This window comes from Periplaneta americana, chromosome 11, assembly GCF_040183065.1.
Source record: "Periplaneta americana isolate PAMFEO1 chromosome 11, P.americana_PAMFEO1_priV1, whole genome shotgun sequence".
Classification (NCBI taxonomy): Eukaryota; Metazoa; Arthropoda; class Insecta; order Blattodea; family Blattidae; genus Periplaneta; species Periplaneta americana.
Window position 1 is genome coordinate 147,522,161 of NC_091127.1, and position 23,722 is coordinate 147,545,882.

The 23,722-nt window shown below is 35.5% G+C and overlaps 2 protein-coding genes across 4 annotated transcripts in view; one reads left to right on the forward strand and one right to left on the reverse strand.

The window, feature by feature from the left end:
• The window catches only part of LOC138709442 (uncharacterized), a 380,925-nt gene extending 359,715 nt beyond the window's left edge, over positions 1-21,210 (forward strand). For both annotated transcript variants that reach the window (XM_069840210.1, XM_069840211.1), the window contains exon 3: positions 1,751-21,210. In XM_069840210.1, the coding sequence (XP_069696311.1) occupies positions 1,751-2,121 (371 nt within the window). In that variant the 3' untranslated portion in view covers positions 2,122-21,210. The remainder of the gene's footprint in view (positions 1-1,750) is intronic.
• Positions 1-23,722, reverse strand: part of LOC138709438 (coiled-coil domain-containing protein 174) — a 549,941-nt gene that overhangs the window by 454,255 nt on the left and 71,964 nt on the right. The window lies entirely within an intron of this gene.

A 23,722-nucleotide genomic window follows, 5' to 3' on the forward strand; every position in this document is an offset into this window, starting at 1 on the left:
GTCCTCTTGTTCAACGTACAGCATTCTGTCTGCGACACCATGCACAGCATTTTGCAGATAATGTCTTGGAATATTGGCAATTTCTTGCGAGATGGCATTTTTCAGTTGCAGTAGGGTTGTTGGATGTGTGAGGAAGACTCGTTTAAGGTAACCCTACAACCAAAAGTCGGCCGGATTGAAATCTGGAGATCGCGGAAGCCACATGGTTGAAAAGTGCCTACTGATGACTTTGGTCGGAAAACGAACCTTAATTACGCGTGTTAACTCCACCATTAATTATTTTAGTAGGTTATTTTACGACGCTTTATCAATATCTTATGTTATTTAGCGTCTGAATGAGATGGAGGTGATAATGCCGGTGAAATGAGTCCGGGGTCCAGCACCGAAAGTTACCCAGCATTTGCTCATATTGAGTTGAAGGAAAACTCCGAAAAAAACATCAACCAGGTAACTTGACCTGACCGGGAATCGAACCCGGGTCACCTGGTTTCCCGTCTAGACGCGCTAACCGTTACTCTAAAGGTGTGGACAATAATGGAATAAGACAGACTGTTACAGTAAACGGGGAGCGCTACTACAGCATGTTACAGAACTTCGTCATCCCTAGACTGAGGAATCACGATATGGAAAACATAATCTTCATACAAGATGGCGCTCCTCCCCACATCTTTATCCCTGAAAAACAATTAATTACGCAGATGTTTGGCGATCGTGTCATCAGTAGACACTTTCCAATAATGTGACCTCCGCGATCTCCAGATTTCAATCCGGCCGACTTTTGGTTGTGGGGTTACCTTAATGAACGAGTTTTCCTGACACATCCAACAACCCTACTACAACTGAAAGATGCCATCTCGCAAGAAATTGCCAATATTCCAAGACATTATCTGCAAAATGCTGTGCATGGTGTCGCAGACAGAATGCTGTACGTTGAACAAGAGAACGGCGGAAATCTTCCCAATGTTTTGTAAACCCCGTTGTTTGCCAACATTGTGATGTTTTTTCCCTATCTCATATTATAATATTTATAGCGGTTTAATGTTTGAACTCACTTTTGAAATACCCTATACTCGTATATTATTTAAAGCAAATGTCGTGTAGCTTCTTGCCACATAATACCTCATTTATGTATTCTGTGGATCTCCTTGTCATAACTGTCTGTTACACGATGTTGTTTCTTCAGCGATTTGTGCTTCTCTAGTCATTAGATTCGTTATTCTTCAATCATTGATTGCACACCACTGCGGAGTTTTACAGATAAATAACCTTGATGGGTGGTAGAACAAGCACAGCTCTGTATTTTAAACGTATTTACACTCGGTTTTAGTCCACGCCTGTGGAGTAACGGTTAGCACGTCTAGCCGCGAAACCAGGTGGCCCGGGTTCGATTCCTGGTCGGGATAAGTTACCTGGTTGAGGTTTTTTCCGGGGTTTTCCCTCAACCCAATATGAGCAAATGCTGGGTAACTTACGGTGTTGGACCCCGGACTCATTTCGCCGGCATTATCACCTTCATCTCATTCAGACGCTAAATAACCAAAGCTGTTGATAAAGCGTCGTAAAATAACCTACTAAAATAAAAATAATAAACACTCGGTTTTAGCCGTTCGAGCTGGGGTACTTCCCTTGTCAGTACGTCGTTATGCGGATTTCCCACTGAACTGCTCTATTGGGTCCGAAGTCTAGATCACACTGCTCAGAAATTAGTCCAAGAAGGTCAATAGTAAGGAATAATTTATTTGCTCTACAGGTCAAGAAGTGCTGCGGACATGCACTGAACGGGCGGGAGTCCTCAACGACTGCAAGGTGGCCAACGATGTGTACTACTGCTTCTGCTCGGGGAGCGATCTGTGCAATGGCAACATTTCGCGACAGGAGCTCTCGAAGGAGCCCAGCCACCCCATGCCGCAGCCGCCGGTCGACGACGAGGACCAGGACTTTCAGGAGGGCAGCGGTGTAGGCGCCTTCTCCACCGCCAAGAGCATCATAAGCCCGACGACAGTGCACCCCCCGCACGGCACGACGACTAGGAGCGTGTCGGAGCCCGCCGGCAATACCGCGGCGGGCAGGACTCTGGGCTGGCTGTCCCTCATAGTCGCTGTCGTGATCGCGGTGCAGTAGGCCCTAGCATTCGTATTTGCAGTGGAACACGCAAACCCGGTGAGGTGACATCAGCCTTGTTCTCCTCTCGAGTGGACAGATATCGCAACTTGGCAGCCGTAAGACTGAATACGACCACACTAACATTTACGGGACTGTCTGAAAGCCAACTCTCGAGGCGATTTCGTAACTACATCCAATTTAATTTGAGGCCAGAAGTTCTTGACTGTGGTACAGATGGCTATGGCAGTCTGTGTCACTGTATGTGGGAAAACAAATTGCAAATTTTAACCATCTGAGTGAATTCAATCACAAAAGACGCCATGAAAAGATATAAAAAGCGTATCAATATTGTTGTGGCTATTAGAAAGCTAATTATTCCCAAATGGAAAGGTAAACTAGTTGGCAACATTTTGACTTCGGAGTAGGAAGATCGAAGATTCTAACCTTGGGGTATGTTACGCTGAGATTTTCTTTGGAATTTCTCAGTCTCGACATCAAAGCTCGGTTTAACTATTTGACATGGGACACGATTCGTCATTTCAAACTCTTTCTCAGTTTTACAAGTTAATGTTCTAGATCATAATTGAATAAATGTATGTGGGAAAACAAATTGCAAATTTTAACCATCTCAGTGAATTCAATCACAAAAGACGCCATGAAAAGATATAAAAAGCGTGTTAATATGATTGTGACTATTAGGAAGCTAATTATTCCCAAATAGAAAGGTAAACTAGTTGGCAACATTTTGTCTTCGCAGTAGGAAGATCCAAGATTCTATCCTTTAGGTCTGTTACGCTGAGATTTTCTTTGGAACTTCTCAGTCTCGACATCAAAGCTCGGTTTAATTACTTGACATGGAACACGATGTCATTTCAAACCTTTTTCTCAGTTTGACAAGTTAATGTTCCAGATCATAATTGAATAAATGAGGTAATTCAAAAGTACTATTAAATAAGATCTGAGTGACGCTTCGGAAAATAAACAGATTTGTTTTACATTCTCATCAGCTACGCCGATGCATACGGAAAGGAAAAGAAATGTCCGAGTTGAGTGCCTGATTTTCTAGGAGGCATCCGAAATGCGTGCCATCACTTACATAGGCATCAACAAATTTAAAGTTCTGCAACATTTCCCTTTTAATTTTTGCACTGATAGCTACAGCGTCACTCACGAAGCTAAGATTGGTAGGGCCATTGTTAAAAAAACAGCTAGTACATATATTTTGCTTCGTTGAATTTTGAGCAGACAGTGATAGATACTTTTTTCGATAAACTGAAATGGTGTTATTTCTTTATTTTTATTAATAATCGCAATTTCTCTTCAACGAGTTTATGTTCTCTTCAACACGTCCACCTTCCCATATTAGGCTCTTAATTAGTATCTTTTGAAAGTAAAATTTTAAATCATCAATAACATGGTTTCTTAATTTTTCGCTTACCATGGTAGTAACAGTTGGCTATATGAGTCAATTTTCCTCTAGGGTTGAATGCATTTAATCATAAGTTTTCAGTAGGTACCGTTACTACTAACAAGTATTTACAATTTATATTGAATAGTTCAGGCAAGTCTTTGTTAATATTCAAATAATTGCTTGTTTTATATTCCGTTAATGATTTATCATATTGATATCACAAAGTGAGATCTTTACTAATTACATGTTATACATATTTGTAGTATTAACGTTTTGGCTGTACTTCTTTTGGAGTCATCAGATACTTTTGATGTTTTTCAATAACTAACCTCATGTATACACTGTCTTCAATTTTATGTAATAATCATGTGAGATCACCAAGCTAGAACCTTAGTATGGTGTTTTAAACATAGATATAAAAATCATAAGATTTAAAAATGATTTGCAGTTTAAAGTTTAAAAACATACTATTTACGAGTTTTCAGTTATGTATGTAATTTAATTGTACAATTTGGATATCATGTATACATGTTTGTGTCTGAATCATTTCAACGTGCAGTCGGCCTCGGTAGCGTAGTTGGTATAGCGCTGGCCTTCTATGCTCAAGGTTAAGGGTTTGATGGCACTTAAATGTGTTTAAATGCAACAGGCTCATGTCAGTAGATTTGCTGACATGTAAAATAACTCCTACAGGACAAAATTTCGGCACACCGGCGACGCTGATATAACCTCTGCAGTTTCGAGCGTCGTTAAATAAACCATAATTTAAAAAGTTTATCAACGTGCATCATTGTTGCGTTTGCGTATAAATGAAAAACGCGGTTAAAATAATAATAATAATAATAATAATAATAATAATAATAATAATAATAATCCATGGCGCTACAGCCCACGAAGGACCGAGACCGACTGCTGGCCTCACGGCCACATGCCGAAGCAGAGGTGGACGATCATCCAACCAGAATGGAGGCATCGTGTGGTTAGCACGATGAGCCCCCCCAGCCGTTATAGGTGGTTTGCGTAACCGGATTTCGCTACCTATTGTAGCTCCCCAAGTGCATCACGATGCTGGGTGGGCACCGGTCCCATACACTGGCCGAAATTTCATGAGAAAATTTCTTCCCCCAGGACTCGAACCAGCGCGCATTCCGTAACGCGAGTCCTAGGCAGAATGCCTTAGATCACGACGCCACGGCGCGGGACTAAAATAAAATACATTATATAAAACAATTGTTAATAAACATATGGGTTGTATTATGTAATGGTGTAATTTGTGGTTTGATAATGTAATTGAAAGATTGTGTGTGTAATCTCAATTAAATTAAAATGGATTACTATTTCGTGATGGACGGTTCCGCTGTGTGTAATCAATCACTATCATGCGTAAACCTGTTACATTATTCTTGGTCATACAAGCAGGATATGGGTTGTTAGCTGATACTGTGACAAGTTTCTAAAACGGAAATATAAATATGAATGTGATAAGTATAAAACATTATGATAAATATATATATTAATGAATAGTCTATGTGTTTAAAACTTACGTAGTTGATTTTAGCTATCGTGTGTAAGCTGGAAATGGAAGTCTATTTCTGGGAGTGTAGTCGGCAGAAATCATTTATCTGAAGAAAAATAAATGAATCTATGTTTTATTGTGTATTTGATTAGGAATCAAAAGTATCTGATGATGCCAAAAAGAGTACGGCGGAAACAATACTACAAATATGTATAACATGTAATTAGTAAAGATCTCACTTTGTGACATCAATATGATAAATCATTGACGGAAAATAATATTTGAATACTAACAAGTAGTTTGTTTCACTCACTCTGTCGTGTTGCATTACTGGATAGACGCAGCTGACTTGTTTATATACTTACAGTACATGTTTCAGACTCTACTTCAAATTGTTTTGTTGTGCTTTTGCGGATTCACCTCTCCCTTGTGACAGTTGTCCACGCATGCGATCCAGGGGCCCGTTGCACAATCGTTACAAATTACAAATTAACAATTTACAAATAACAAGTAAAAGATTACAAATGCTTGTAAATTGTGTTTCACAATGCTATTTTATTAGTTTGTAAAGTTTGACGAACTTTACAAAATCAGCTAAAGAAATTTACAAATACGCATCATTGGTTACACAATATCGCCAACGACAGTTTACAAAAATCGCTAAGGAGCAGAGCTAAAGTCGCTGTATTTTTACTACTATCGATACATATGTTTATATTTTGTACTAAAATAGATTATTCTACGCTTGCTGATTCATATTTCACCAACAGAAAATGTAAAGTATTGTTTAAACAAATTCAAAGTGTTTAGATTTTTATATATTGGCGACAATGGAATTTCATGTCATGTGATTGGTCGAGTAAACCAATACGTCTATTACTTAAATGACCAAAGTTAGCACCAAATTCAGTCAAATAAGTAAATAACAAATTTGGTCCACGTACAAATATGCAATTGATAAAATAATTACGATGTCTAACCACAAAATCCGGTTAATTTTTTGTGTTGATCCATCAGTATTTATTAATGTTGCATCCATAACCTCACACACATTAGTGATCCCATCAGCAGCATAAAAATTCTGTGCTATAGTAAATAACATTTTGCTGATCAAAAACCTGCTCCGAATTTAACTCTTTTAACAACATCAACTACCCTGTGGGCACTTTTGCACACTGATATCTTATAAATTCCGTGCTTATCTGCTAACCCACGTAACTGACAGCTAGTATGCATCCAATGCAAAACAATACAGTTCTCGCTTTGAGGTTAGGGCATTACTTTTCCCTTTTGGATGTTGGATATGATGTCCCATATCTTGTAGAAGAGAGTCCAGCGAAACGGGACTCGAAACGACTTCAGAATACCGCGTAAGTAGTGTCGTTATTGCATTATTGAATTATTTATTTTTGGTGCAGGGAACTTCTTTATTAAGTGCGAGTATTTATTAAATACAGTCTTCGTATATAAATACTTACGCGGTATTCTTAAGTATAGCGCGGGACTCATTCGAAACCTTTCATTAAATTTATACAATGACACGAACGTGTTATTAATTCTTGCCCGGAGAATTTTACGTATACGTCGTTTGATTAGGCTTATATTCAATATCTTCGTCTGAGTCATTAGAACTTCTTAATAACATAAAAACTGCTTTAGTTTAATTCTTAATATTATCCAGTTACTCAAAAATTAATTTAATAAGTATTTCTTTATTGTATTTATTCATAATTTGTTGCAATATCAAACTTTACACATCTCAGAGGTATTGTAGAAAATGTGCTAATTTTACAAGTAAAATTTACACGTTTGTAAAATTACTCTTCATTGTGAAATAGAATACTTGTAAAGTGAGCAAAATTTAATTTGTAAAGATTTGATTTCCTTCGTAAAGTTCAACATTACAAACAAAGATTGTGAAACAGAAGTTTACAATTTACAAAGATTGTAAACATTGTGAAACAGGCCCCAGGTGTCTTCAAAAATCACCGCATGCAATTCATTGTTTACTTTTTGGGCTTGTAATGATCTCGCATTGAATTCCAGTGCGCTCGACTACGCGGAAAGTTTTATTTAAGATGTTAAAAAAATGGTCATTAAATTAAAGAAAGAAGTCTACGTGTGACAAACGCAAACAACAGTTATTTCAGTCGATCGATATTGGTCAAAAGGTTGGAAGGTCGGATCTACGTATAAATAAAGCCATACACCATCCAGCATTCCTACAGTTTCATATGTTTTGTGTGCCATATCCAAAATTATGGCCGCATACAGTATGTTACTTTGGTTGCACTGACAGTAATGTTGTTAACCTAAGCACAGAAGAGATTTTGTCGTTATCACCACATAGTCAACATTATTGATTACTTTGTTGGAAGGGACCAGTGTCACTGCCTAGGGACAGCAGGCTTACGTCTGTAATCTGACAAAGCCCAACTGCCTTAAGAGATAAGTGTCAGTCCCTAGGGCAAGACTCTGTAGCAAGACACATGTTCAGCTGCTAGAGTTAGTTCACTCCCGTAGAACTGTGGCGAATACAGCACGTGCTTCAGGATTCGAAAATTTGTGCTCAGATATACAATTTACTCGTATCTACACCGCGGCTTTAATTCCCATTACCTCGCCCACGCTAGACTGAAATTTTCTCGGGTAGTAAAAGCCTACAGCTGAAGACAGCCACAGGCAAAGAGCACTATTCTATAGAGCGGGACCGTCAAGTGACTACACTCTCGTGCGTACGTACAAACCCTCAAGCCCTGACGTACGGCTGCGGGCAAGGGTAGCTGCTTCCACAGTGGCGGAGCTAAGAACTTGTATGTGAACCAAATTTGTGATAAGAATGTAAATTAATTTCAGCTTTTAATTGAAGCACGCTTTCACTGTTAATTGCACTATACTGAAAAACAGTACTCTATACAATTTTGTACAGTTAACTATATACGAAACAAATTTTTACATGTTTGCACAATAATTAAACAAAACAAAATATACACTTTTATACAGATTAATATACTGTTTGTCTTCTTCTCATTGCTATACAATTCAATTAACAAAATAAAACAACAGTACAAACGTTGTCATTCAAATACAATTCTCTAATAATAGTACTTTTTCTTAAACATCAGAGATCCGCTGCGATTTTTGCAGTTTTCTGTTAGTAAGCAGCTATTTAATTCTCGGAGCTATTGTTTTAGTACCAGCCAATCGCAAACATGCTTTCAATTGTTCATCACTTAGTTGTTTCTGTGACGCGACTTTGTAAACTTCATTAAACAAAACAGTGTTTCGCATACGTAGGTTGTCCCGAACATTTACAACGTTCTTGCAGCAAGATTGTACTGTTTAGGAAACCTTTCTCGTGGAAAACAAGTATAGAAATGGTTAATACTTTTTGTTTTGATACTTATCCTTTAGCTCAATATCGCTTTGTAAATCAAGTATTTCTAATTGTAGTTCAGCAGGAATATCCAGGACACTCACTGAAAAAGATATTGCAAATATCTTAAATTGTTGTTCAAGATCTCTAATATCCTCAAATCTACGTTCGAAACTTCGCACAATTGTTGCATTATTCTTATATATTCTTTCATGTCCAAGGCTTCTAACAGGTTTCCCATGTACATCCATAAATAAGGCAGTTTCATTTCTAAGTGCGAGAAATCGTTCCAGAATTTTTCGACTTCACCACCTTACCTCGGTATGGTACAGTAAATCCCCATACTGTTAATACCATCAAGCAGTGCCCTGAAGTCCCTGTGATTGAGTCCTTTAGACCTTATGAAATTAATTGTTCGCATAACAACATCCATTACATTGCTAAGGTTCATGTTTTAGCACATAAATATTCCTGGTGCAAAATGCAGTGCACCGGTGCCCCAAGCGACCTCGATAGGTTCCACCACTGATAGACTGCAGTGTACAAGTGTACTGCCCGCAGTGGAAGCCGTAAGCAGGCCTGTACGCCCTCTCGCGATCTTGACTCGACTTGGCGGAGCCTGCTATAGAGACAGTCTAGTCTTGTTTTGCACTCTAACCACAAGCTCGATTGTCTAGAAACATACTTTCTGTGACAAGCAGAATTGTAAAATAAGCTCACCAGAACTTAGATGATGTTTAACATGATCTCTTTTAATGTTAATATAGACAATATTGTTAACCCTTAACTTGGCAAAGCTTCACTTCTCACACTAGTTTATTAAACCTTGTCGGACCATACAGAAAATACCTATCGCAATGTCCATATTTTTATGTGTTGTACATACACATTGAAATACACTCTTTCAGCTTTCCCAATGACGGGACTGCCTCATTGGACAAAGCATAATAAACATATTGAGTGAAAACAAAAACATACCACAAAAGAAAAATGAGGGGAACGAACAAAAGGGAAAATTAAGTACAGGAAAGATAATAGCATGCATATAACAGGCCTAAACATAGTAAACAAACAGATTAGACATTCCAGGAAAAGTATCCCTGTTTAGGAAACAAAGTACAGATGGTATTTTAAAATGGCAAGTGATCCTCTGATAGCGGCAAGGGAAACATCACGAATGAATTCGTTGTTCAATCCAATCTTCAACTTGATGAGATTGCCAAAGACAAATAATGTTAAACAGTAACTTTCAAAATGACATTAAAAATGTCTTATAAGAAATTTGTTCACAAGAAACTAAAATATGCAGTAGATAATATTTCACATAATGAAAATTTATAAAAATACAGAAAAAAAATAGACTGAGAAAATTCAACTGTAATTTGAATTGAAATACAAATGTCGCCGTAAAATCTGCAGAGAACCCTTCAAAGCTATAATAGAAATTTCCTTAATTGTTGTTGTTGGGACTCCAAATTTATGACAGAATGACACAAATTGTCTTGTTATGGTCCCTCTAGCGCCCACCATTAATCCGATGACTTCTATAGCCCTGAGTTTATATGATGTTTTGTAAGAAGGGATAGTGGGTTCATAAATTCTTCTTTTCTCTAGATTAACTTCCTCAGGTTGATTCTGATGCGTCTGGAATCTGATGGTCGGATCCAGAATATAACCTTTTGTCTCTCCAGGTTTAAATGTTATAACTTACAGTATTGTGATTTTTTAATTTTCCTACCATTTTTTTCTATTGTTCTATTAAAATTATAGTATATTAACCTGTTGTATCCTATAGGATACATTGTCAATTTAAGGGTTAACTGCACACATATATCACAAAAAATTTGAAATCCAAAGTTAAACATGTTAACCATTTAAACACTTTGGTCTTCTATTTGCTTCATAGGGGTAAAAACCACTAACATTCATAGAAAAAAATGAATATCTTGAATGATTACTCGTTGCAGTTCTTTCGTGGAAATAAGTACGTACCTCTTGAGCTTAATTTCTCTTACGAATATAAATTTTTACTAAAAGGAACACACTGTTCAAAAGTGTTAATTAAGAAGTAATAAGGTGATACCTAAGATCTTGAAAACCTCATTATGAAGTTACTGTTTGTGATAAGGTACCAATGGATTTGTGAGCAATGTTCTACGTGTACAGTGCTCAAAGATATTGCTATCTATTATTTTATTGCAAATTTGTTTTGCCAAAAACTTGTTGCATATTACTTTATGAAGAAATATGCAATATTTTAGCACAAAAATAAATTTGCATATTTCTTCATGAGAATGAAATAAATATGCATTGTATTTGTTGCCTTAAATGTGGTTGGCAGAAACAAACTTACAGATTTCTTCCTCTGTATTTGAAGAACGTACAGTATTTAAAGGTTTGCCAATTATTAATGCCACAGGCACCAAATGATCCTTGTATCAGTCTAGAATCCTGGCCAACAACGCAAGAGGTGGAAATGCTGTTACTAAATTGTAAATATTTATTTGTCTAATGGCTAGTACATTATATTTATTATCATTGACTGAAATTGTAAATATAAATTCGATGAAAAAACGGTTACAAATTTCCCAAAAAGATTTATTGCGTTAAAACTGAGAAATGTCTCATCCGTTGTAATGGAAATAATCGTACTTATGGTCAGTTTAAGAGGAAAAACTCCAAGACTCTGAAGTAACTAGAACATGAGGAAGTCCCTGGATGTTATTCTTAAATATGATCATCTCACTTATAAAATACATCCAATAGTAGTCAATCAGTGATCTCTCTAGCACGTACTACTATCTTCAGTGGCATATAACAATATATTATCGAAATATCAATGTTGCAAGGTGGTCGGGTGATTTACATTTTGAGTCGAGCATATCACCGTTACTACTGGTCTTGAAAACATATCATTTTGATAAATGTTTTATATAAAACGTAGTGCACTGAATTAGATTGCAGAGAGAGAGAGGAAGGCGATGCATTAATGTAAATCTATTGAGCACTTTTAAGTGAAGTCACTTGGTTTCACTATGTTGCATCTAAACTGTCTCCAGAAGCAGCTCAATTCTGGAAAGCAAAGGCGACATTTGAAAACCTACAAGTAATAAAGCATACTAGACGCTCATTGTACAACACGCATTACTCCATTCATCGCAGGTACATGTAACTGTAGAATCATTTTGTAAAAGTTAAAAATGAATTTTGCACAACTGTTTGAACACATATTTCTCAACAATTTTAAAATATAAATTGTGCTTCACGAACTAACAAATGAAGATGTGCATTTAAACAAGTAGAAATAAGCGCTCTAGATAAATTTGTCGAAAATTTTATCGTTCAAACTCATTACATCTGTTCAGAAAGACATTAATTTACGGTCATGATGATTTCACTGCTGTTGTTACAATAAAAGAATATCTGTACCAATATGTAGTACATCAAACATATCACTAATATTCTTTCTTATGTCAGTGAGAAACACTGCCTTGTAAGCAGTTTCAGCACCAAAGTTCTTTGCAGAATATCTCATTATGAAGCTTTCATGTTTCACAGTGATATCTCATGTAATTTTTTTTTTATGAAGCTACGTGTTCAGATATAAGCATTAGAGCTTCATAACAACATGCAAAGGGAAGGCAGTGCTTTATATTCTTTACAGCAGATATCGGTAGCAAATGAGTAAAACACAACTTACATTCACTCAACCTGTTCTGAACGCACTATTACTTCAGGGAGGCGACAAGGATTGATCAAAGTAAAAACGTTGGTCCGAAAGGGACCAAGTCCCTACCAGAGGGTTTGCAAGTAGTTTAAGATGTGTTCCCTGCAAATATGATGTTTCCTGAACCATTTTGCATTTAATCCTTTGCGTGACTTCGGCACTTCATTAAAAATTACTTTTCATTCTATTTGTTGTAATTTATTTGTAAATTCAATTAGTTCATTATCAACCACGTTCAAATTATTTTAAAGAAATATTCTATGTTTACAATGTTCTGTGACCCGTAAAAATCACTGCTATAATGTAAGCAAATAGCGGCAAGCTGTGTGGATTATATATACAAATACTCTTGAAGTTTGTGGAAATAAACAGTTAGACGGCTTGTTCAGGAATCAAACATCACTTAAAAGTCTGAATAAACATGTAATAGGCTTTGTTATATCCAGAGTTGCCAGATTGGGTGATATTTCGCCGTTTGGGCTACATAAATAGAGGTTTTGCGACCTATTTTTAAAGAATTGCGACTATGGTTAAACGAGCGTTGAGCGGCTTCCGCCGATTTTGGAAGACACCGACGTACTTAGGTTAGTTTAGGCTTTTATTATCCCGTCAAGATGAAGGTGAAAGCGATTGAGTGTGATTTTTTGTTTTATATGTTGGCAGTTCAAGTGCGTCGGTGTCTATTCCAAAATCGGCGGAAGTCGCTCAACGCTCGTTTCACCGCGACTATCACTATTTGGGCGACTTCTGCCTGGAATTTTGCGAAATTTTGGCGACTCAAAAAACCCTCACGTAATCGTTTATTTATTTTGTTTTATTTACTTTATTCTATTGAGTAGTTCATTGCTGATACATCGCTAATCCAATCAAATGACAGACATAAAATACGGTACTAGATATTATCATTGTTAACAGGCCGAAACTTTCACCGATCTTTGATAATATTGTTTAAACAATGTATCATTTCTTCCTCGCCCTGGGAAATAGACTTACTGAGCTTGTTTTCTTAATTTGAAGACCAATAAACTTACCAACAATGAACCTTATAGATCAAGCATTTCAGAGAATTTTACAGCAATGTAAAAATTAGCAATCTAAGCGTAGTTTCTACTCCAACTTTATTCTCTATATTTAATTTGTTCAAAAGGTGTTAAGTGAGATTAATTTAATTTGTAGTGCGTTGTAGCAGTGGCTAGTGTTATGCAACATTGAAGAAATGGGGAAAATTTGAGAAGATCGGTACAAAAAGGAATGCAAAGCAAATGCCATAGATACCGTACTAAATTTACAGAATTTATTACATAAATATGACATAAAATAACGATACTGTATTAATTATCATAAAAACGCTTACATTTAGATTACTTATTTCTAAAGTAGAAAATTGGCGACATTAGGCTACAATAACATCAAGATTTGGAGATTTTAGGTAAAGTCGATCTGGCAACCCTGGTTATATTCATAACTTCCACCTGAAACGATTAACATAGTAATGAAGAAGCATACCTGCTCAAAAAATTTAATAATGTTGTAATAAACAAGTGCACATCATTTAATCCATTTAAAAATCCATCAATTTTGTAATATTACTATTCTAACAGCTCCATACTTTTCAGGTACAGTAGTACTAAATGTGTATATTGTAAATAAACTTATCACTGACTTATAGCTGTTTGTTTACTGTCCAGTCATTAAAATGATGTTTTATTCATTTTTTATTGGATCTAAAATACATTATGTAACAGTATTTCGAAACAAACATCTTTACTTAACATGAAAACTATTAATTAAGGTTCAGTTGTGAATTAATATTGAGACCAACGAAAATAGGTCACTATTATATTTCTACTTCTGCTCAAAATGTTTTCAACATATCTATGTATAACAGTTTCTCCTAATACTGGAAAGATTTTGTTCATATTCAATATCTGGAAGTCACTTTATTCAGGAGTTATGCACATGAAATTGAACATTGCTTTACTAGAAACGGTGGATCTTCATTCAAAAAAACCATAAAATGTTGGTTTATTCAAAATGGGGTCTCAGTTATTCGTTTTTATGTTTTCTTGCACAACACAAAATGCCAAATAAAATAGTATAGGCTTTATGTTTAATTTTTTAAAACTATTATCTACAGAAATATGCCTTCAATAGAGAACTTAAGAATTTTAAGAAGTTTAATATAATTCTAAGATATTTACAAAACAGAGTAAAAGTGAAATAAGTGCTTCCAGTCGTTCAGAAGACAGAACAATCCTGCTATACTGCATATGATACTGTCGAGTCCTGAAGGTGTTATTATCCATGGACACTCATTTCAGAAAAAAATTGAGTTTATTTATTTAATTTATGCTTATTAAAATGCTGATGAAGTAATTATTCATGCATTCATAAACAGAGGTCTCTGGCGAAAGAAAATAATTCAAGCATAAGAAAGGACTTCGTTCATGCATGACTGTAAGCATTTGCTTTTTTCTCTTCAGGCAGTTTTGCATACCAAATAACCTGATTTTGTAATGCAACACTAGACAATGGCAATGTATTGTGCAATCTCCTATTCTCGTTTACTTGTAGAACTGCTAGGTTACCTACTCAAAATAATCATTTAATGACTGCGTAAAATGTGTGATGTTTGAAATATGCAGGCATATCATTTCAGGTGGTATTAGGGTCGAATTCATAGTCGTCACTTATAAAATGAGGAAACACTTAAGTAATGAGGGTTTCCTTAGCAGTTATTTCAGATCGTATTGCAGAGACGCTACTCATTCATATGCCCTGAGCATTCCCTTGACGTAGAAAGAAATATGGCAACATGGTTAGACGTGAGCGCTTTCCTACATTCAATTGTTTTCCAGCGCCTTCAAATTGTTAAATCGGCATTATTATCATACACAAATACAGAAGTAAATATTATAGAGCTAAAAATTATACAAGATGTCCAGAAAGCATTTTACAGAAAAGAAAGAAGTGAGCTAAGATAACTAGTTATGAAATATGGAGATATCGTCGAAAGTAAAAAAAAAATGATAATAACTGTTCTCTCCAAAAGAAGAAATTGACATGGAATAAAATTGCAGTTGAGTTTAATGCAAACTCCGGAAATATTCCTGTAAGTAAATCATTTTAATTTATTTTTCAGTTATTTTTATGCTAAACAAAGTTGAAATGATATAATTACTCAAATTTTAACAGCTTATTCCTAGGGTAGAATACAAACAAAAATGCAAATGACACTTTGTTGGGACGTGAATACTTTTTGAAAAAAAAAAAAATGCCGCTTTAATCTACCTGAAATGCTGCTGTATTATAAAATCTCATAGCAACCAGTACTTTCAGCAGTGGCGAAATCGGTAAGCCTCATGGTTGTATTGTGAATTGAAATGAGAGACACCAGAATATCCACAACAGTGTTCTTGTCGAAACGGTATCTCCTCTTAAATTGTTGATCATTATACATCTCTAAAGGGTTTTCCATATCTCTGATATATCTTTAGATTGCCGAAACTCATTTTCATTTTAATTACAGAACTCAATAAATTAAATTAAATCATAATCATCATCTATTCTATACCGAATCAGCTGATTACAATGCATATGAGGAAACACTTGAGTAAGCTGACAAGCTACCTTATTTGAATAAGTGTTCACTTCAGTGGGATTTATGAATTGGAAATTATTATAAGCAACTGCTCAAGTGTTTCCTTACGATAAGTGTTGACTATGAATTCGGCCGTAAGTTATCTTTTTAAACAAGGGCCAAGTTCCATCAGGTTTAAGGACGGCACGGGCAGTTTTATACACAGTCTGGTTCAAAATATGAATTTCATAAGAGGAAACGGAAAAAACGGAAACAGATTTGAATTTGTGAACTGATTTTTTAGTTTCATACTTGTGTTTTTCTGATTATTTACGGATTACAAGTCACAGCTAGCAAAGGATTAAAAGCCACGTACATCTGTATACTTCGCACCCGAGAGCTAACTGCATTTTATATGTTTCTATCTGTACTACTTCGAGACAAATTTTGAAAGATTTATCTGGAATTGTGTGTGCTGGGGTCCCGTGACATGAAATAAGAAGAAAGGGTTGTACTACGGCTGTGTTCTCAATTGCGAGAGAATCATCGCACTGTCGTGCCTCAACCAACGGTCTAGTAGAAAGGCAAATTAGTAATTGATTAGTTTGGTCCGGAAGTCATACGCAAGAACGAAAGTTACATAGCATTGCTCACTTCTGCTAATCATAAACATATTAATTGTATCATTAATATAATTATAAAGAACAAACTTAGAGTTTGTAAAACTAGTACTTATACAAATAGAGTGGCATAACGCTGTTGCAACATATAACGCCATCCTTTTCTGAATACTCACTGTACATCTCGGTTATAAGTCTACGAAAATATTGTACAGCAATATGAAAAATAATCATCATCAACCACATGGTTTAAGCCTTGTTTGGCTAGTTCCGGTCTCATGAAGTATATAAATTTTAAAATTGTTGAAGCCATCTTTTCCTGCGTCTACCTAAGTTTCCTTTACGAGTTGGTCTGTAGTCGAATATTAATTTAGGAATACGGCCTTAAGTCATTCTTTCAACGTGTTGCTTCCATTTATTCCTATATTCTGTGAGTTTTTCAATCAAATTGAATATATTCAGTTCTAGTCTGATGTCTTCATTGCGTTTCTTGTCTAAGAGAGTATAACCTGCTATACTCCTCAAAAATCTCATTTCTATCACCGCGATTCTTTTTTCTTCGGATTTAGTAAGAGTCCAGAATTCAGAGCCGTATAGCAACATAGGAACTGCCATAACTTTATAAAATTTTAATCTTGTTTCTTTTCTCGTGTATTTTAAAGTACTTTTATTACCCCACATAAATAATTAAATTTGTTTATTTTATTTGTAAAATCTTCTTTTCTTGCATATGCAATATTGCAGCCCAGATAATTAAAAGTATTAATTTGTTCCAGCAGTCTTCCATTCAATACGATTTTGGCTCTAATTGTTTCTAATCCTCTAAAGGCTAACACTCTTGTTTTAATAGTCGATATAGTTAAGCTATTTTCTTTGATAATATTGTTTAATTTAAATATTGCCATTTGTAAGTCATCTTCGGAAGCACAAATTAAAACCTGATCATCGGCTAAATAATATGTGACAAAAAAAACTTTAAAGAAAGAACAATAATACTATAAACCATAGAAATTGTATTTCTTATTTCCACTGTATTTTTCTGTAGATTACTACAGTTGTGCATTATTATTATTATTATTATTATTATTATTATTATTATTATTATTATTATTATTATTATTATTATTTAGTATGCAATTTTTTACTTATTATCACTGAATATTGTTGAACATTACTGAATATAAAGTACTGCATGCTAAGCTTTTTGCGGGGAACCGAGAATGGAAAAGGGTGACGTTATACAAGTACAGTACCAAATTTTTAAGCATGTAAAACACTGATAGATTACACAGTTTTGTCAGCTTGTTACTTTCCATTAAGATAACGTATTCTTGTACCTTTATTGACCTCATTAACTGTATTTTAAAGAGTTATTTCAATTTTGTATTATTAATAACATAAAAGTGTATAATAATTTCAAGGGAAAAATTGTTCTGGGGCCGGGACCTTTGGCTTAGCACGCCAACGCTCTAGCGACTGAGCTATCCAGGAACTCTACCAGATCCCAGCTCAATTATTCCCTTGGGTTGACAAGACGTCAGAGACCCAACATTGAGTACACACTTTCTGTGTGACTTACATTTGTGGTTTTCTGTTAACGAACAGTAACGTGTATTACACAAATCTGTATTATACAATACCTGAAAGCCAGGTTTGTATAAAAATGTATGGTTTCTGTGCAATGAAATATGTTGGAGAAGTGTTTAAGCTACATTAGCTAGTAAATGACCACTTAGTAGATGCAAGCCAAGAATAAAAATATTACTGAAATTTGGAAAGCTATAAATAAGCTAGATCTTACACAACAAATTACAAATCAGGCAATATAGTTTTCGGAAAATATTTTGAGTATAGACAACAGTAAACGACAAAAGTTATCAGTTGCTAGAACATTGATATTTACGTATAACTCACAGCGCAGTGTAATGAGCAATAAGATAACATTAAAAAATGTTAGATTAGCTAAATGGTCATTTGCTGACTTTGATCATTCACTTATCCAACCAATCAAAGTTTACAAAATTAGAAGTTAATGATCCTATTTTTAGTATGCAGTAAGTGATATGTTTTAGTATGTTTTCTCAGATTGGCTGTAATAAAATATGTGATCACATCTCAAACGGCAAGGGCCTTGCCTACTACACAGTTCAAGAAGTTTATAGTATATATAGTATGACAACAGAATGACTGTATCAAAGAACTTCTGCAAGGAGACCTGAGAAATATCTTGATGTCTGGCAAACGAATCTGTAACTCTTCCGTGCTATGCATTTTGTTTTTTTCCTTACACTACATCCTGCTTAGCATACAGCAGGCATTTCCAACTGCTGGCTCTGTGATGTCACACGTCTCTGCTCTCGAGCTCCTTGAGAGGGGAAGCACAGGTAGGAAAGCAAAGTAGGGGGAGTGGCAGTGGAAGGGATGTAGATGTTTAAACAGTAGAGACACAACATTAAGGCTTGTTCACAATAAACCGGAAACGAGAATCGGAACGAAAACGAAAACGGTAAAATTGTTAAAATGTATACATTTAAATGTGAGCATTCACAATTAACGAAAAGCTCGCCGGAGCCCGAGATCGGGAACGGAGAGTTGGCCAAGTTTCAACATTGGCGTTCACGTTTCCGATCATAGCCCACTAGATTCATTCTATTGTCATCTAAATGCTATTTTGTCGTCGTATATTTTGTAGCAAGAAGACCGTGATATAACCTATGCATTATTTTGTTCTGTGCTGTGCATCTTGGAGCAAGTTTTATTTGATGAGATTCTAATATTTAAATTCTCACGTTTACGATAAGCGGCGCGCCTCGTATAAATATGAGAAAATGAAGGAGAATACGTGGCTTTCAATAGCTACATCTTTGAACACCGATCGGAAGCGAACCATATTTTATTATTACTGTATTGGTTGTATTAGGCACTACATATTCACGGTTAAATTCAATAACTACTGTTGTGTTAATTTTTGTTCTATTACAAATGTTTCTTCTCTAATTATTTTACGTTATGGTAGACTTAAAATAGGTTGTGATAATAAAGATGCATGGGCATATTTATAGTACCGTACCTAATGAAATGTTTCAGTTGAAATTTCGAAGTTTGTTAACCTGTGTTTATGTTGGTTGCCCTGTACTCATGAGAGAACGCCATTGGTCAATTATACACAAATAACATCAGAATGCGTAATATCGACTTTACATATCGTTATTGACATACATATCGATATGCATAGTCGTCTACGTTCTCGGTTTATTGCGAATCAAAAATTTTCATATTCACGTCCTCTGCTTCTCGTTTTCATTCTGGTTCTCGTTCCCGGTTTATTGTGAACCAGCCTTTACCCTCTTTCACGTGCTCTATCAGCTCTGCTCCGAGAGGAAAAACGCGCTGAGACGTCACAGGTTGGCCAGTTGGAAATGATTGGGATAGAGCTTCATGTGTGTGCAGGATCTGCGCTTCCATATCAGAAGACTGAAATTTGTCTTGCAAAATTTGAAGAATGATACCGTTGATGACGGAAAATACTCATTCAATTTATACTTCCACTACAGATCACAATCACGTTCTTTCCCCACGACAGGCAATCTCCTCAATCTCATAATCAGAATCTGATCATGATAATTTCATTATAACATTTACTTCTCTGCTAGTGGTGATGGTGAAAGAACTGTAGTAGTTATAGATTCATTTGTCATACGCAATTATAGAATGTATACAGTGTCTATATGAGAAAATAATTTTTTTCTCATCGTAACAATTCAAGAGTTGAAAGAGACATACGCTGTTCACTGCATGTCTCTTAAGTCTGAACAGATTATTCTATGCGACTCTCATAAAAGTAAGCACAGCTGTAGACGAAGAGCTTTAAATGGACCCCTCACACCAAGTCATAAATCTATTTTGTACTGTTTTCATGTTCGTCTCCTGATGTTCACATTCCAATATAACGACAGTGATATTCTCAGGTGAATTTCATGGGAATAGTGATGACAGATCCCACCATATCCACAGTCCTTGCATTCCGAAAGCTCGCGTCACAAGTAAATTGCTCAAATCACGTTAGCCCAAATATCTTCCAACGTTAGAGTAATAACACTTCCAAAGTAAAAAAAAAAGGTCCAATTATTGTAGATAATAGAAACATTGACACTAGAGACTACCAAAGATAATTATAAGTTAGAATTAAGTGCTTTGCTGATCCTACTCAATTCTGCTATGCTATTGGTGCAAGTAAGCGGTAGATTTCTTACAACAATCATTTTAACAAGCCGATTGATATTTGTATAATATTATGAAGCTTTTTTTTTATTTATCATCAAATTCTTAGCACGAGACATGCATATTCCAACATAAGTTTGGTCCGCGGTTTGTTCTAAACTTCTTCTCTCTCGGAAGATGATTCAACAAGACGAGCAGATATTGTTATCACTGATAGAAAAAACAACACAGGAACAATACTAGACCCGACTATCAGGTTTGAAAGAGATGCACAACAGCCAAAACTAACTGATGATGAAAAGAAAATCATCTATGAACCTTGCATTCCTTATTTTAGCAAGCAGTATAACATCATGGCTAATGGTTGGTCAGTACACGGACTTCTTTTTACAGTTCGTGGTATCATCTCCAAATACACCTATAACCTTTTAAAATCAAAAGGATAGACATTTTATAATGTTGAGAAAATCCTTAGAGAAATTCTAAAGGACTCAATTCAAATTTTGCAATTTCGTCCTTATTTCAAGTAATATGATTCACTTTTATTTTCTTTTGAAATTTATTGTATGTATTTTCATCGCAAACGCTTTTATATAGGGTAAAATAGGGTCTGTTGGACAGTCGGGCATGTTCGACACTTTGTACTTTAACGTATTACCTCGCCACTAGTGGGCACCACATTCTGCTAGAAGTCGATGACGGAAATAGCCACGAGTGGGGTTACTTCCGTCATTGAAATAGCCACGAGTGGGGTTACTTCCGTCATTGACTTCTAGCAGAATGTGGTGCCCACAAGTGGCGAGGTAACACGTTAAAGTACAAAGTGTCCAACATGCCCGACTGTCCAACAGACCCTAATTTTACCCTATGTATTTGTTTTCTGGATCCTTGACGGGCAGATGGTTTTATTTTATTTTATAAATCCGATGGTTCACACCTGTGGAGTAACGGTTAGCGCGTCTAGCCGCGAAACCAGGTGGCCCGGGTTCGATTCCCGGTCGGGGCAAGTTACCTGGTTGAGGTTTTTCCGGGGTTTTCCCTCAACCCAATACGAGCAAATGCTGGGTAACTTTCGGTGTTGGACCCCGGACTCATTTCACCGGCATTATCACCTTCATCTCATTCAGACGCTAAATAACCTAAGCTGTTGATAAAGCGTAGTAAAATAACCTATTTAAAAAAATAAATAAATCCGATGTATGAATTATTTTACATTTTTGATAAAGCCATTAAATCTCGTAACTTGATAGTAGCCTAAACAATTACGGATCTTTGCAGGTGATATAAATATTAATGCATTACAATTGAGTGCCAGTCTAAGATGAAGATAAAATCAGCAGTTCACTAATGCTAAATAACTTATATGAATTATTGAAACAATTTTCTTAAACAATAATGACGACAATAAGACAATACAAACTAATACATTAATAGAATGGACACTCACGAAGTTGTAGGTTACATATATAATTATATAATAGTACATTATGCAACGAGCCTATAATGGTAGTAATTAAGACGCGAGTATGTTTATGAAACGAGCGCAAGCGAGTTTCATAATTTTCATACGAGCGTCTTAATTACCATTATAGTCAAGTTTCATACGACTTTTTATGCTCGACCATATTTCTAACTTGAAATTATTCATAAGTATTCATGTTATTCTTATCTGACTGAGGAGAGGAACTGACCTTGTGCAATACCTCGTAAATTGTGAGATGTGCGCAGACGCGAAAGTATTGATTTTTTCCGAGAAACAGATGTCGACATTGACCTTGACATTGAAAAACGAGATGACAAATTGAATTTATTTGAATATTATTTACAATTAACGCTAATTATTACAGTAACAGAACTGACTTTATTTCAAATATAGGTGATTTGTTGATTAATTGTTGTCTTTCGATTGCATATCCGAGAATAATCGATACTTGCGCTTTCATAACGCTACAATGGTATTTTCTGATTGGTGGAACACCTGAACTTTAATGAATAGGTGTACTTTAATGAGGTCCATTAAAGGGCTGCTACCAGGTGTATAATTACTACATTTCGGCATGGTCGAGCATAAATGTATATAAACTTAAATCTCATATGTAATAAACTGGTATTTAATTCAAGGTATGAAATTATGATACCTACAGTTACACGAGTAACTGTACCAGTTGCCTACCTGTTAAGCACTCTTAACAGATTATGATTAAATATATTCTCAGTTGGACTACGCAGTTCCCATCAATGGCATAGCAGGATTAACGGCTGTTACATTCAGTTTGCAGTGGGTTCAAGGTTGGCAATAATGTCACAAAATGGCTTTAGAAATATTCTGAATTGTTGTATCAGTTCTTCCCTTCCTAAGGTGTATATATTTCTTATATATGTAAAATAACCATTTGTATACTCAGAGTTGAAGATGGAGAACAATGTGTGATTGTTTTATGTCATCACAGCCTGTTTTTCCCCTTCCTCTGTTTTGATGTGTTAGTGTACAGGTATTTTTAAAGCTCAATTATGTATATGTTTTCACGTGATTGTATTAAAGAAATATAATGTTTGCACCACACCCAAAAGCTTGTTCCTATTCCTGCCCCAAGCCCAAATAGCTATTTGTAAGTGACTGAATAAACACAGAGTCTTTGATGGGCTTTTATCAAATACACCAGCCGCCTGTTCTGTATTATTTTTTACTGTTCCTTTCCTTTGTGACGACGTTAGTATCTACAAAATATCTTTAAAATGTGTGACCTTCCAAACTTGTTTCAGAAGAAATTCCCACAAAAGTTAAGGTGACGATATCACTGCATGGATGAACAGTGTTGTTTTAGAATTCTAGATTATGGAAAACATAATTTTTATTTACCTACATAACTGAACATAAACCTGTATTTCAAAATTCACTTATCACTTATAGGTTGCAAAACTCCATATTTGCAGATATAGAAGTTCAAAGTAATTTTAAAAAATCGTCAACGCTTGACAATTACTCATCATAATACCGAATAGTCTACACTTACATACACACAGACAACTAAGGATAAAGTTAGCATTATACATATTTGTTATATATTAAAATATGTCTATTTACATGCTGATGAAAAGCGCTGAAGAATCGGCAATATACCAAGGCCGTTAAGTCCTTATTCAAATTTGATAACACAAGTTACAAAT